General features: G+C 37.3%; 1 protein-coding gene across 1 annotated transcript in view; it reads right to left on the reverse strand.

Annotated features, from left to right (window-relative positions):
- Window positions 1-983: 983 nt before the first annotated feature.
- Window positions 984-16,538, reverse strand: part of SLC7A14 (solute carrier family 7 member 14) — a 125,240-nt gene continuing 109,685 nt past the window's right edge. Inside the window, exon 8 of the mRNA XM_089675490.1 lies at window positions 984-15,233. Coding sequence (XP_089531616.1) covers window positions 14,914-15,233 — 320 coding nt within the window. The 3' untranslated portion in view covers window positions 984-14,913. The remainder of the gene's footprint in view (window positions 15,234-16,538) is intronic.

Consider the following 16,538-nt stretch of genomic DNA (forward strand, 5'->3'; position numbering starts at 1 on the left):
CCCTGGACATCCACTGGGCCCTAGGTTCCCATCTAGGTTGCCGTGTGAATGATGACTTGTAAATGATCCACTTTTGACCACAGTTTAAGGAGATTATCTTCCATGGTATATTGCACTTTGCAAGCTACTGTTTGCCTTATGAGTAAGCTCAGCTATGTATAAATATATATACGAGTCAACACTCATTCCTTGGCTGAAGTGGAGAGTTTTAGAAAATGTTAGGATAGTTGATAGCGAGGTATTTTGTAATTGCTGAAACATTGTTGACTGAGACATTTATGACAGTTTTAATGAGGTTCCAGTAAAAGCTTCACTTCATTGGTGGCATCTGCTTGACCTGGATGTGTCTTCTATTTTTTGGGGCAGCACAGTGGCTAAATGGTTAGCACTTCTGCATGGCTGTACTAGGGTTGTTGGTTTGAATCCCAACCATGCACTATGACTGGAGTTTGCATGTTCTCCCTGTGCCTGCATGGGTTTCCTCTGGGTACTCCAGATTCCTCCCACACTCCAAAGACATACTGGTAAGTTAACTGGATCCTGTCTAAACTTGGTCCTCGTATGTGTATGTATGAATGTAAGTTAGGGACCTTAGATTGTACACCCATTGAGGGTTAGGGACTGATGTGAATGAACAATATATGTAAAGCGCTGCATAAATTGATGGCGCTATATATAAGTACTTGTAATAATAACAAATAATACATTTATTTGGTTGAATACACACTGTAAAACTAGAGTTAAAGAAATTGTAACTAATGCCAGTACTTTGATATAACTGTGATATTTCAGCCTAGCTCTGAGAAGGCATAATAGGCAAGCACTGCAAAGTGAAAGACTAAATTGAACTATGTGCTCCACTCCCAACACTTATTCATCATATAACATATCATTTTGATTAACTTAGATAAAAAGTCAACAAGTGTGATTTGTATTTTAATCTGGAAACTAATGAACTTGCTTAAATATAAAAAGCACACATAAAAGCTTTATGCATTTATTAAAATATACACATTTTGGTAAACTGTATTTTCAGACAGTAGCTTCAGATGGACAGATTAAACACACAATCATTTTGTAAATAAGTCACTCCATAATAAATGCGTATAATTCATTTCTCCCCTTAGATTACACAACAATACCCCATTGTCCAGTGCACCAATGGGTTGTATACCCACAAAAATAACAACCGCTAACAAATATAGCATTGTCAATTGCAGAAAGAAAGCAACAAAGAGTCCATGTGCTTTACAGGAATAGACAAAAACATCAGATACAGAGAAGGCCAGAATCAATGTAGAAGAGCAAGCTGGCACTGAAACATAAAACAATATTCACAATAAGAGTGCCAAGCTGGAGAACAGGCAACATGGGATTGTCCAGCTGCAGAGCTACAAATCGACAGCAAGAACATGTATTCCCAACACTGGGGCACAGTTATTAACAAGAACGGTGAGGAGCTATATACCAATGACTCAGCTAAATAATAGCCATTTGAGGGCTGCTAATGGGAACAGCAGCTTTTCATTGCAGTACTACTTGTAGTAAACCTTACTCTTACTCTAAAAATACATTTGGTCAAGAATGGCCAGTATGAGCCATTGTAGATGTCGACTACCTGCAAGTCTTCATATACACTGTCAGCCTCTGGTCTAGGACCTATTTACTAAAGAAGTCAGCTTCACACTGGACCTTACACTGCATTTGCACTTGATTGCTATTGGTCAATTTTTAGGTAACGAATGACTGTTGTTAATGAACTGCACACTGTTTTTCACTAAAGCGTATGTTCACTTTGCTATGTGAATATTAGTGACACAGTGAACCTGTGTATGTGCGAGAAAAATTTAAAAAGATATTTCCTAGCACATTATTGGTCATTCAAAGTGAATGCAGGTTCAGCTTATTCACTCTCATTCACTTAGCAAAGTGCACACATGCTTCCTAAAGTGAGAATTCACTTTGCTAGATGAACAGCTTAAAGCTGGCCATATACTAGTAGAGTTTTGTTAGAAAATGTTCTTTTTGAGAATGTTTGCTCAATTTCCTAATGGCTAATGGGGTCAAATCGATGTTTATTTTCGACCACAGTGACAGGGAAATTCAAAAGAACAGGATGAAAATGTTTTTCTTGAACAAACAAATTGTTAACAGTGTATGTGGTTTTCATTTCGGAAAGTCCATTCATTCCAAAATTGAATGAAATTAAATTTTGAACTACATTTGAATGACATTAATTTAGTAAATGAATGTACTGGTTAAAATATTTGTACAATTGTTCACACAATTGTTTGTTTGAAAATCTACTAGTGTATGAATGTTCGTTCAGAAATCTACCAGTGTTTGGCCAGTTTTACTTGTTATCAACACTCATTATCTCGAAACTGACTCATGACAAATGCACACAAACTAATTGCAATGTAATTGGATTCAAAATAAGTCCAAACACCTGTCTACCTCTATTCGTACACTGTACTACACTGCTGGTGTGAGTGAAGTTGAACAGGGACCCTTCTGCAATGATGAAATGATGCAGAATCATGCTTTTCTATGTTTGAGTGCTGATTCCAGTGTCAGTTACAGTTTTAGCACGTTCTAATAAATGTTTGATTTCATCTACTTATAGAACAGTACAGGTGCCTAGCCTTGAATATTGTAAAAAAAGGATCTTCACCCCCCACCCCCCAATTTTTTTAGACCTGGGTTGCGGATTTTGCACAGTTCAGATACTCGCCCACCCAGTAAATCCAGTGTTGTCCTGCTGAGATCCTCTCTTCTTCTGCCACCATTGCAGTCCAACGCCGCCATGTTCTTGGCCAACGCCTCCCAATGACGTGCCGCTAGGCATGCCCCCTCCTTCTTTGGTGAATGAAAGAAAATGCCTCTTGGGATATGTGATGCATATCCAAGGAGGTTCAGGGAACATAGTGTTTGTATTCACCTAAAAATTATGTGCATGGGACAGTAATCTTTTGAGAAAAAAAAAGGTAAAAGAAAAAAAAGCAATACAGTTGTAGCAAATTGGATGAGCAGTGGAGAGGAGGGACGTTTGTTTTGAGGGCAATGATGCACTGTAACTTTGATTTGCATGCCATGGCTGGGTTTTTAGTGCCTTAGTAACTAGAACTTGCAGTTAACGCTCACACATGTTGTTTAGGAGGTCATTATATACTAAAGCATCAGGCACAATAACTGGAAATTTAATTATTATTACATGTGCATTCTATTCCTCCCTAGCTAATCATTTTAAAAATGAACAGTTACCACCAGTTATATTCCAAATATTGCAGACTTCTAGGGCTTCTCCTAAGTAAACTACAACTTAAGTTATGTTTAGTTTATATTGACTACTTACCACATTTATTTGCAGCATTATCAGGCAAATGGCATGTACTTGCAGCATGTAACAGGTGAATAAATGGCATTTTGGTAAATATCTTCAAAAGGCGAATATAAAATATGTTTACTATTTCCCACCACTAATAGAAAAAAATCTTACTATGTCAGTATGATCCTGAAGATCATTTAGCTACATTGGCTATTTGTCTGAACTACAAAATGCTAGCAGAATCATCCTGCATGCGGTGGACTTTACCAAATACATGGAAATCACCCGTCTTTGTCGGGCTAAATATTGTCCCTAATCTTAGTACATATGTCGAGTATGAAACTCAGTTGAAATTAACGATCACTAGTTAAGTCTCCTTGCAGTTGCAATAAACTCTCTCACTTTCTCTCTCTCTCTCTATATATATATTTATATACACACGCAGTATAATATATATATATATATATATATATATATATATATATATACACATACATACAGACTGTTAATGACAGCAGACAGAAAAGTAGCCCGACACATGCTTTTAATTTCTGAAATAACCAGAAATATATATATATATATTTATTTCGGATTATTTCAGAAATGAAAGACATGTGTCAGGCTCCTTTTCTGTCTTCTATCATTAACAGTCCTGAGTTGTCCACATTTTAAATTCCCCAAACCATTTTCCTGCTGAGCTAGTGCACCCAGACTCAGCACTTGCAATACTTCAAGAATCATGAATCACTGTACACCCATTAAAATTTGAATGATAGTTTAAGTCAATATTTAATACATTTGAACAGAGGCAAGAGAACATAATACCATACATTTAGTCTAGATAAAGGATGTTATGGTTCAGCTGATCATTTTTTGGGACAGTTCCAGGGCCAGAACCTAACTTATCCTAGGGAAAATTGACATCTGACTAGTATAACAATAATTTTTCCCCTTAACAAGCAGTCTCAAAAGTCTGCAGCTTCTGACTTAATAGCTGGTATCTGAAGCCTCTATGACAATACCTACCAGTGACTCAGGGAAAAGCCATGTGACCCAGTTTCCCATGTGAATGAAAAGTTCACCCATTAGAGTTACAACAGAGCAGAACAGAAGAAGCCTAAGTGCACATTGCATTATTTATAGCAGAAAGAGCTTCCTTAGAATAGGAGTTCATAACACCTTCTGTATCTAGTTCACATCTAGAAATTGAAGAGCTGTTGTTGGAAACATAAAAATCATTTAAAATGTATGTTACCGGTATCTAATAAGTGCAAAAATACTGCTAGAAATCATGTAAGCTTCCTGAGCTCTCTGCTTCTGCTGAATAAAACCAATCAGTATAGTTCCCAGTTCTCTCTGTGGACTACAGAACACCTCACCCTATATTATGGGATCGTGGGGGAATTCTGTAGTTCTGTTTTAGGGTGACCATGCTGCTCCTTCATAGATACAGTAAGGTGATAGAGCATTGTCACCCTACATGTGTTACTGAAAAAGTCACTAAGTGAAAATAAAGTAAAGAAAAAGCCCTGACAAAAAAACAAAAACAAAACAAATGCACACCTCAATATGTTACATTTTTGTTCTTGGGTTTAGATGCACTTTAAGATGACAAATATTAGGGGGACTCAGTTACTTGGTCGGAGTGCAGAACAGCCAATCCCATCTACAATTTGGCCATAAATAGGTTTATGCAAGGACAATCACTGTAGCTTAGAACCAAAGTATAGTAATTAAGCTGGAGTATGGTTGCAGTAGGTCTCCTATTGGTAACTAACTTAGCAGACTTAAACATTATGGTTAATACTAAAAATTCAGTGTTGGATGAAATTTTGTGCATCATTGAAGACATCAAATTGTTAACTTAGTGCTGAGGACTGGCAGCTTATTATTATATTATTATTATACAGGATTTATATTGTGCCAACAGTTTGCTCAGTGCTTTACAAAATGAAGGTAGACATAACAGTTACAATACAATTTGGTACAAGAGGAAACAGACTGTCCTCTGCTGCTGCCCATAATGCCAATTAGATGTGGATATGTGTGTATGTGTGTGCGTGCGTGCGTGCATACGTGTGTGTGTAGGCATTGTAAAGTATTTCCCTGCAAAAATCATGACAAATCAGAATGAACATGAATATAGGACTTAAAAGCGATAAAAAGTATGAAGCTTTAGTTGGGCTTTAAAGTGTTACTAAACCCACAACAGTAAAATCAGCCTGTATATGCTGTAAAGCATGCTTGTTATACTTACTATGGAACCTAGGGGGTAAATCCTCAGCATTGTGTAAAAAGGCTGTTTGATCTTTTCTTCACTGCCCTCCTCTTCTTCAAATGCCCACGCTGATAAGACAGACTGAACTGTGACCTTCAGCACATGCTCACTTTGGTGTGTATTGTTAGGGAAGTTTTTTTTTTCTTGGGAGAGTGCTAGTGATCAGCACAGGGCCAATCAGCACTGTCCAGACAGAGGTCAGGGGATTTCCATCCTCCTGAGGAAAAATCCTCCTACAAGCTTTAACCAGTGCTCAGCTGAAGACACAAGACTGCTCAAACTGCTGGTGATAAAAGGTATTTAGCTGTTTATATTTACTAAACTAATTGCACTTCCATGTTGTGTGTACTGTGGGAGATCAGATAAAGTGAATGCAGGGTCCTGGGTTTAGTAACACTTTAAAGATATATTTCTTACAAATAAATAATATAGTACTTCTGTAACATTTAGTATACAATTTTTGTATATAAAATAAGTAAACTAGTATCATTTACATTTTTAAGTAGGACATGTATATGAGTTTAGCAAACAATTACATAAAGGGTTTTTCTTACATTAAAATTTGAAACATTGTTAAAATGCTATAAAGCTAGAACTTGAAACATTTATCCACACTTATAATTACTTGACTCTACCTTTAGGGGTATATATTTACTTGAGCGTATCCAAACCCAAAAACAAAAATGGAATATATTACAACTTTCCAAACTTTAGATTTGGTAGCTGCATTAGTTTCGTTTTGTTAGGCTTTTCTTTTTTTTTCTCTTGGTGATCTTGCCAGTGACAACTCCTGTCTTACGTTGTCTCTGCTCTGAATGGTGGAACAACTGAGACATCTTTAGACTCCAATACTGTCAATCTGGGGACTGGGTAGTGTTAGATGCACTAGCAGATTTAGATGGACTAACAATTTAATGCCAAAGCAGATACACCAACAGCTTTTTTCCTTTTGGGATAAAGCTGATCATTGAAAGCACCTCTCTCAGTGTTAAATGTATTCTCTCCACACTATAATTTCCAATGTTGCTGAAAATCTTGGTCTATTGAAGGATGTTGAAAAATAACAGACTCACTGACAGGATCACCAGGTGAAAATAAAGGAAAAAGAGTAAGAAAGAAAGCTAATGCAGCCACTATATTTAAGAACTGGTAAACTATAATTCCATTTTTTATTTTGGGTTTAATACCAGTTTAAATGTGATCACTTGACCATGTGCCAGAGTAAAACATTTGCTAGTGCAAATACCTAAATGTGCATATAAAAAAATTACAAAAGAAAAACAAGGAACTGAATCATGCTTTTTAAACAGCAACGCTTGGAAGGTTGCAGCAGATTAGATCCCATACTTAAGTCCCTTCTAACAGTATTCAATCCAGGAAGGAGCAATAAGTAATGTGAGATGTACAACCTCTGCTAAATTTTCTTGGTGAATCCTCCTCGGCAGTAGTAATGACAAACTTTTATGTCTTCAGATGTATGTTCTGCCCATCTTATCTCTTTCCCTTATTAGTAATGCTGTGCAATTGACAAGCCAAGGATTTATGAATCAATAGCTAATGTCCTCTAAAGGATTTTTCATTTACAATTTGTATTCATGGTGAGAACTACTTTTATTAAGCCTGGCATTATGTTTGCCGTTCAATAATCTTGAAAGAATAAAGGTATACAAACATACGCACTGCATAATAGAGGAAGGCACACACATGCAGTCTGTAGTACAGCTGCATTATATTTAAATTAAAAGGAAAATATGCCAAGAGCTGCATTGCCATCAATGTCCAGTGTGTCAGTGGCAATGTCCCCATATGGAATTATGGCAGAGAAGCTGTAGGCCAAAAACATAAAAAAACTAACATACCTCTCAGCATTCTGAGATGGGAAGGAAGGACACCTATTCAAAAAGTATGTTAGTGTAGGACACACCCTTGTCACACCCCCCCCCTAACGGAGAATTATACGAAAAAAATGATCGCTTAAACCCACAAGTGCTTTTGTTTTAACCACTACTTTTCCTTTATATTGGCTTTTGAAATTTACAAATTCAGCAATTTAGAAATTGTATGAAAGTTTAGCACTTAAAACACTTTTTGATAGATAAATAGTTCATTTCATATACAATTATATAGATCAGACCAAAATGAGGGACAAAGGAGGAAGGAGGGACAGAGGTACTTTGTTCGAAATGAGGGACAGTCCCTCGAAATCAGGGACAGTTGGGAGCTATGAACTAGGGTATATTAATGCTTTCAGAAAGGTCTTTCAATCTGTTAGCTGAAAATGTGTATATTACTACTGCATTTACATGTATACAATTATTTAGCTAGTTTAATAATCAATTAGATCTGTAGCCTTATTGGTAATAGGATGTTGTAAAAAATATGCACACAATTGTTCTGGCTATCTATGGGCCTTAGGTACTGGTCATTGTCTGTATCCAACTCCTAACAGGACTTACAGACATGTTTGAAATATGACCTTCATTTAATGGCAGTTCTTCTATTAGGAAATAAATGATCCTGGCCACACATCGATTTGGTATTGTTAGGGCGGCTAGATAAACAGAACCAGCTACACAATCTACAGTTAACCCCTTTCTGCCATGGCTACAGGCCCTTTAAGGGCTTCTTAAATGCCAAGAGGCAGAGGCGGGCATTTGGGTCATGTGACCACTGTGATTGGCTGTGATCAGAAAGCTGCTTTCCAGTCCCTGTCGGTAACTGTGCTGGGACCATGCAAGGTGTGCATTCTCAGCACAGAGAGGGGTTTACATAGGGTTGCATGTATGTTGCCTCTTGATGTTAAGTCAACCCACTGAGATGACGCATATATGCGTACCTCCAGTGGGAAGAGGTTAAAGTGGAACTGTAGTCAGAAAATTAAGTCTTGCTAGATCACTTCAGGCTGGTCCCTTTTGAAGGTATATCTATGTAAACCATTGCATGTTACTGTTTAAAATCCAGTAGTACATTGTCTCTCCCTGCTCCTCACATGCTCATTTGCTCTCTAGTTTTAGGCATTGTACCAAAAATGTAGACACCGATCTGCTGACAGCCTAAATGGCAACCTCCAGCAAGACGAAAAAGGAGGTAATTTACAGCACACACTAATTTTGGTAGAATAATTATTAATGTGGAATTTATGTTCCTTGCTATGGGTAAAATTCCACTTTAAGGAAAGGTTGACAAAATAGGCAAGAAGGATATTGATGTTTAGGTCTCATATTTATAGTAGCAAATCTTGGTCCCTTTATAGACCCTCATATTACCACTGTTTGCTAAAAGTCCATGTGGAGCACCATACATCATTCTTCTCATAGTTGAAAAATGCACCATCATAGTACAGACTTATAGTGGTGCTCCACCCAAAAGGGGAAGTTCTGCTTTAAGTACTTGTCCTCCACTCCCCGCAAAGAATTGGCACCTTTGGGGAATGGGGGGGTGTGGGTACCCGATTTTGACACGTACCAGCTCCCACTTCCGTTGTGATCGCCTAGGTGATCAGAAGCAGAATTTGGCCTCCCTCCATAGTCCTCTTAGACACACGATAGATCCCAGAAGACTACAGGACCATTCACAAGGTCCCGCATGTGCAATAGGCACCACTCATGAGGACCGCCAGTGAAAACAGCTGTGGTGTGGACACCGCTAGATCGAGGGACAGGTGAGTGTGTGTTTTTTTTAAAAGTCAGCAGCTACAGTTTATGCAGCTGCTGACTTTTATTTTTTTTTTTAGCTTTGACTGGAGCTCTGCTTTAATGTCAGAATGATCTTCTCATTAAGGATCTTCACTACTTCATGCCTTGTTTGGTAAGTCTTTATCACTAAACATGATTAGTATGTCACATTATTCTTTTAATTGCCCATCTATACTGACACTAGACCACAACTTTTCTTAGGCACACAAGGCTTTCTTGCAAATACCAATCTTGCCTGTGGGCCCACAGTGCAAGCTGTCTTCAATAACTACCTACATACAATAACTAGCATAGAACTGCTTAAGGAACATTGGTTGATTTTCTCTCCCTTTTCATTTCTTCTTGGAAACACAAGATAAATCAATAATAAAGTTGTAGCATGGAACAGAAAAGCCTAGATTCTGACAAAAGCATTTGAATGGCAAATGGTGGGGTCACATAACACTCCAATGGCTGACATATCACTTGCAACTCTTTTTTTTAATCTAACAAATTTTATTTAAATGCTTTCACTACTAAAAATAATGGTGCTGGTCAGTGGTCATGTTATAGAAAAGCAAGCAGCATAAAAGTGTGCAATTCTTTTATTTTAATCATTTATGTTTAAAGAACGTTTTTAGCATAAGTAGCTTTGTTTAAATATCACACTAGTTCTCTGTATATCTCTTAGTAAACCATGTGAGAAACAACAGGCACAATTGTGAAAGAAATATTTAATTGTGGATCGCTAGAGGTGAGTTTTTCCTGTTTTGTTCTAAGCAAGTCAGACTATTAAGACTCTACCTGCAGTATCAGAATGGAATTTGTGTAGACAGAAAACTGTGTTTAGTTAGAACTTGGGTGGAAAAAGTCTCTTAAAAACAGAAATTATTATGTTTTTAATTTTATTTAAGCCATCTTCCACTTTGAAGTGAAGAAAATGAGCACCACAAAGATAAATCAACAAAGGTGATAAGGTGCAAACAATGGACTTTTATAATCAGTTGAAAGCCAGCGTGTTTTAGGGATAATCAAATCCCTCTTCTTCAGGGCTTAATTTTGCAGAATTATTGACTTAACCACCTCGTCGATTGGTCTTTTTGTTATTCCTTTTTCTTTTCACCTCAAGTTACCACCCAAAGTCCCTCACTTGGTCAAGTCATCACCCAAGGTACCTGATGAGGGAGCAACCCAATTGCTATATGGACACTGCTAAACCTACACTTCTCCACATCAGCACGACCTAATAAGTGTCTAAAATCTATTGCCACTCCCAAACAAATCCTTCTTTGTCTCTCACCTGAAGCCAGTCCTGATTTGCCCCTCTAAACTGTGGGGCTGCCCCCCAAAACATCAAGGTATAAAAAACATTTTATATACAGTAATTCTGTTTCTGGAAATATGTGTGCCTCTACTTGTGTATACTATGGACAATAAGAAAAATAATCCATATTGTGTTTTCAATTAAACAAAGGCAAGAATAAATATAGTTGTCTCTTACCTCTTGTTTGGGATAAATTGCACTTCCTGGACATGAAATAATCAGTACAAACAACATTTGATAGGTACAAGCTTAATTAATGCAATGTATTTCAAATATACTTCTTCTTTAAATGTCCTAACGCGTTGGTTCTAGTTTTTGAAAAATTTAATTTGAACATCCATGGTTTGTGTAATGACTGCTTAAGCTTATGACTAGGGCAGCACAAATTCTAGGGATTGCAACCATCCCCTAGTGATCTTGGATGATCTTAGAATTGCTGCTTTACACCCATGCAGTGCTCTGGAACATAGGATAGAACATGTATTTGGTTAACAAACATCTACCTAGTTTCTTCTGAGCCATGCACCTACACACCCAACGGCCGGTTGAGCAGAGCTTTGTCAGTTTCGACTGTGTGCTTAAACAGTCAAGTCAGAAATTTCCTGCTGTGTTGCCTCATTCCTTGACTAGTTTTTTTGTTCATGGGTACTGCAATAGTTTGGCAGTTATCTTGCAGATTAATGCACTTTAAAGCAATTTATCCTAATTCACTGATTCTAATAAAATATACAAGATGGAATCTCACTGAGCAAGCTTGTGTTCATCCATCTGTTCATGGTCAAGGGTTAAATGTTTTCACAGTTTTCAGGTTTTTATTAGAATAAAAGAGCAAAGTGTAATAATCTTTCAGTGCATTTTAAATTACAGTGACTGATTTACCAACAGTGAAGGTATGTGAACATTACATTCACTATTTTATAATTATGTCCCAAAGTTTGGATGGGCAAGAGACAAAACTTTGTTGTTTTGTGTCTCAGCACTGTATATACATCACCATCACTTTTTTAGCTGTTTGCTAAATGAGTTCATGTTGTGCAAGCGCTACATATTAGCAATGCAAAAGACACAGACAATCTATTAATTGATAACAGTAAAAAAAAGACTGGGGTTTGACCAGATCAATGCTGCAACACAAACTGAAATTTTATGAACGTCAAGGCAGAGGCAGGAAATCACAAGACAGTTAAAAAAACAAAGCAAACATGCAATTACAATTGTTTCTTTGAAAAATACTCTCAGCCATGTAAAAATATATTAAAACTGTTTAACCAGCTTCATAAAATGTGAAAAACCAGGAATGTACAAGAAAATGAATGTGTAACTAGATACTGTATATCGGAGAAATATTCATTTGCTTTGATATTTAATGTTTTAGTTTAACTAAAAATAAAACTACGGTATATAATTACTGTCTAAATAAAATGTAACATATAGGTGAAAATAACTTAAACTGCACTGCTACTCAAATGTTGAATATCATCAATAATCCTGTACTACAAGGAACCATACTGGAACAGAATAGGAAAATCATTAATATTCCCTATAAATAGAAAAGATGTACAGTATTTCATACAACCAATTTTAAGTCATCCATCAACAGCCTAAATACATATAACTTATAAAGGCTGATATTTCATAGGTTGCTATGGGTTGCAGTACAAAAGTCAGGTTATGTAACTGTCTCATTGTAAGTCACTTATAACCCATACCATAGCATATTCCTGCAATAAAATATTTTTGACAAAAGCAGCAGTAGTTTAAAATAGGATATACAGTCGTATTTACTAAGGCAGTGCAAAAGCAGTGTTGATGTACACAGTGCAGTAACCATTTAAACAGATTGGAAGTTATCGTTCACTAATACCAATTCAATAAACTGACTTTTTGAGGTAATAGGTTACTGCATTATGTATATTACTACTGCTCTTTAATCTGATTCATCAAAAAAGCTTGATAATTAGTCAACATCAGGCATTGTAGATGTCCAGCTACATAACACATTACTCAGTTGGCCATTATACCAATGAGTGCCTACAGATATCAGAGACTGCCAAAACCACCTTTTTACAAAGGATCAGAAAATGTACATCTCTGCAGGCCTTCCTTAGTGCCAATATTTTTTCCTGATATAGGCTCTGGGGGTGTTTCTAGAGTTGTCCTTCTCCCCTCTATATAGGAACAGATATTCTGGGTAAGCGTGGAGGTTAACCTACAGTACAAAAAATGATCTGTGGCTGGATTATGCATGCACAGCTTAAATATCTGTAGACACCTTAACTAACAGCGGGGAATACCTTTTAACTTAATTTGTAGCCTTCAGAGTTCTGTCTGTTGACTGCCTGGACTCAATTGACTATGTATCTGTCTCAGCTGTATGCAAGCAACAGGTCTGGTGGTAAGGATTGGTATCCCTAATGTTAAAAAAATGAATGTATGCATGTAGAACTTCCCCAAACCATTTGGCACACATAGTATTTTCAACCCATAGGTTTTCAAAAAGGTCAATGCCTGCTCCTCAGGTCAAAATTAAAATATAATACATTTCTAGGGGTAAAGGTGCAGCTGCTTCTGCTTTTTTATAAAATGTGGACCAGAACCTCATGTTATTAAAGTGGAATTCCAGTCTTATTGCTAACTAAGCTTAATCCTGTTCCAACCCCCTTCTAAATCCCACTATAACTACCTTGTGAAAGGAAGATGCTTATGTTTACGTATTCTGAGAGCGCTACGGTTCAAACATGTGATCGGCTCACAGCGGCGACCTCATGGAAGAAGAGGACAGTGAACAACAAATGCCCAGTAGTAAGCCTATGGGTGACATCAGCACAGATGCATTCCATCCATTGTCAGCACTCTCTCCTCTCCATTAAAGCCGGCTACTGGGTAGATCATGTGACTGGTCCGGTGCTCCTGAAAATAGGTAATTACAAGCATCTTCCTTTCACAAGGTAGATAGAATAGGATTTAGAAATGGGGTGGGAGCAGGTTTAAGCTTAGTTAGCTATAAGCCTGGAATTCCACTAATAACAACCATAAACACTGGATAGTACCCCCAAAAAAAGGCAGCCCGTTAAACTGTCAGCCTGCTGGAGCGCTACAATTGCTGCTGGAATATTAGACAATTGTCACTTCTGTGTTCACAGACTATGTCACTAGTTATGTCTAAGGCCCTAAGACAGGGGCAGAAATGCGTCATTTCTTTTATATGATGGATACTTTCATGTTTTGATGGATACTGGATAAAGCTTGAACTATTTTATCATCAGCCAAGTCGGTGCCGGATTTTCCAATTTTCAGATGTTTGTCTGTTGGTATGTACAGTGTATATCCTGACATAGACTACTGCACCTGTTCCAGTGGACATTAAATTCAGGGGTTGCAGCACCACAAGGTTTCTTTTTCTCGATGTCACTAGTGTGTACCTTCAGAGCTGTATGGACACACTAGGGACTTAGCAGTTGGGAAGAGGGGATGCAGATATAAGACACACTCAGAATACTGATGTGTCTGGTGTTGGGTGTATAGAGAAAAGACTGCACTGAACAGAGCTGGTACTGGAAAATATTCTTAATGTACAGGTATTTTAACAATTTTTTTATACAAATCCTCATGGAACAGGATTTTGGTTCATGTAAGCCATTTTGTGCTGCAAAATCTAAGGGTAAGGAATTCTATAACATTTCTGAAATTACTTTCATACACTGCATTGTATTCTTTTAGTTTTTCTTTGCTCTTGTAAGGGGCTTATTTACTAAAGAAGTAAAGAATGTTCACCTAGGCTTGTGCAGCTGTGTTCGCTTTGAATTCTCAATCAGGTGCAGAGAAAAAAATACAAATAATTTTTTGCCCTATAGAGGATTGGATGTTTAAAGTAAGTAAACCTCACTGTTGTTCATTCTTCCTTTTTCTGTTTATGCTGCTTTGCTTGGTCTACATAGAATGCTCAGAAGCAATTTGTTTTTATAAATATACCTGTATATAAGTAATAAAATGTCAGTGCAATATTGCCATTATAACATTTGCCCAAATTCTAACAGCCTGATCCAAACAGCATACATAAGAACACAAATAAAACATTTCAATTCATATTTCAATTCACTGTAACGACTTTAAAATATAATAAGTTAATATAAGATAATTTATGCCAGATAATTTAAGCCAAACAAGTATGAAAATCAGCAAACTATTAAACACTTGTTTACAACTTAGCAGTACACTGTGTGAGATAGAGAAACCCCTGTGTAGGGCCCAAGAAATCCTTGTACTGTAGGCCACAGTTGTGGTAAATGATAAATACAATGTGTTACTTTTATTCCTCAGGGTAGTCCAACTCCTCATTGGCAATCAGTGCATCAAAGTCCTGCTTATGTTTGCCTTTAGTTTTAGATCTGGTGTTTGTCCGATTGCTGTCTTGTGCTTCCGCTGCCTGCTGATAGTAGTAGCCTTTTGTTTCTGCATTTCCCCAATCTTGGGATTTGTCTTCTTCTGGAGCATAAGAGTAACCATCATCGACTGAAAATGTGTCATCAACATCATATCGCTGGTACGTGCTTTGATGGAGTACTTCTTCTCTTGCACTGATTTCCAAGGTGCTGTTCCACATTCCATAGCCAAAATATATCAGCAAACCTACAGAAACACAAAAAATGTTACTGCAGAAAGCAGATAAAGCATAAAGTTTTCAATGGTAAGTAAGAGGGTAAGGTGAGAAAAATTTTTCATTTGGGACAACTAATGACTACTACATGGTGTGAATTCCTCTCACTTATGGGAAATTTCCTCTCAATTCCCGTTACTTCTACAAGATAGGAAGGGAAATTTCCCCAGCAGGGCACAGGCAGCAAAAAATACCCTCGTAGGGGTTTTAAACCTTTCCTACTGCAAAATGACAAAAAGAAGATCTGTTTTAGCTATACATACACCATCAAAAATGTTCTCCTACTGCATATTTCATGGTAGCCTACCAGACAAGATAAAGGTATTCTTTTGTTATTTCTATGTTTTTTTATTTTATTTATTTATTTTTTTAAGTAAAATGTTTTATAGAGTGCACAGAGAGACACCCTGTCACACAGCACAGCGAAGAAAAAAAGAGAAGATAACATACAGCTCATAGCACTGGGAGTTTACACTAGCATAGAGTAAAAACATGGTATTCTGACAATAAAAGAAAGAATCATGCAACTCCAATTTTAGGCAAGCAAGGGACACATCAGCTCTGTCCAGCGAGACCAAACGGATTCAAATTTAAGCATTGCATTTTGTAAGAAGTATATTCTTTTCAAATAAAAAACATCTATTCAATTCTAATACCCATTCCTCCACAGAGGGAGCGGTTACTGATATTAATTTTAGTGCTAGCATCCTGCAAGCAACAAAAATGCTCAAGTGACAGCCAGAGATACACAGTCATCCTTAAATTAAAGGATAAGTTCACCTGTTGACAAAAAAATAATAAATGACAATTTTTTGCAGGTAAAAAATGTGCATTTATTATTTTTGGTTGCAGGAGCCTGTAAACCACAGCAGATCGCTGGTGCCATGCAGGTCTCCTGCAGACCTGTCAGATTCTGCTTGCCCGTAAATCCCGTACGATCAAGCAGATATACTAATAGGTAGAATCAATGAACTACCATGCCGCTTCATAGCACCGTGGTAGTTCATTGAGAACTACAAGCCGACAGCCGCTAAGGCTGTCAGGACTTGTAGTTCATTCTTTCACAGAACTCTGTGAATGAATGATGCTGTCATGTGGGTGGAGTCCCACACACCGCACCGTGTTTAAAAAATGACAGCTTGTGTAGGGAACTTCTCCCCATACTGCTGTCTCAGGGGGGGGTGGTGTTCCGGGGAGTGGCTGCAGCATTGTCACAAGTTCTACTCTAAAGCAGGTGGAACATGTAAGGTTAATTTATCATCTTTTAAGTGAAGCAC

Source organism: Staurois parvus, unplaced genomic scaffold (assembly GCF_062004578.1).
Source record: "Staurois parvus isolate SC_StPar_1 unplaced genomic scaffold, SC_StPar_1.0 ptg000155l, whole genome shotgun sequence".
Taxonomy (NCBI): Eukaryota; Metazoa; Chordata; class Amphibia; order Anura; family Ranidae; genus Staurois; species Staurois parvus.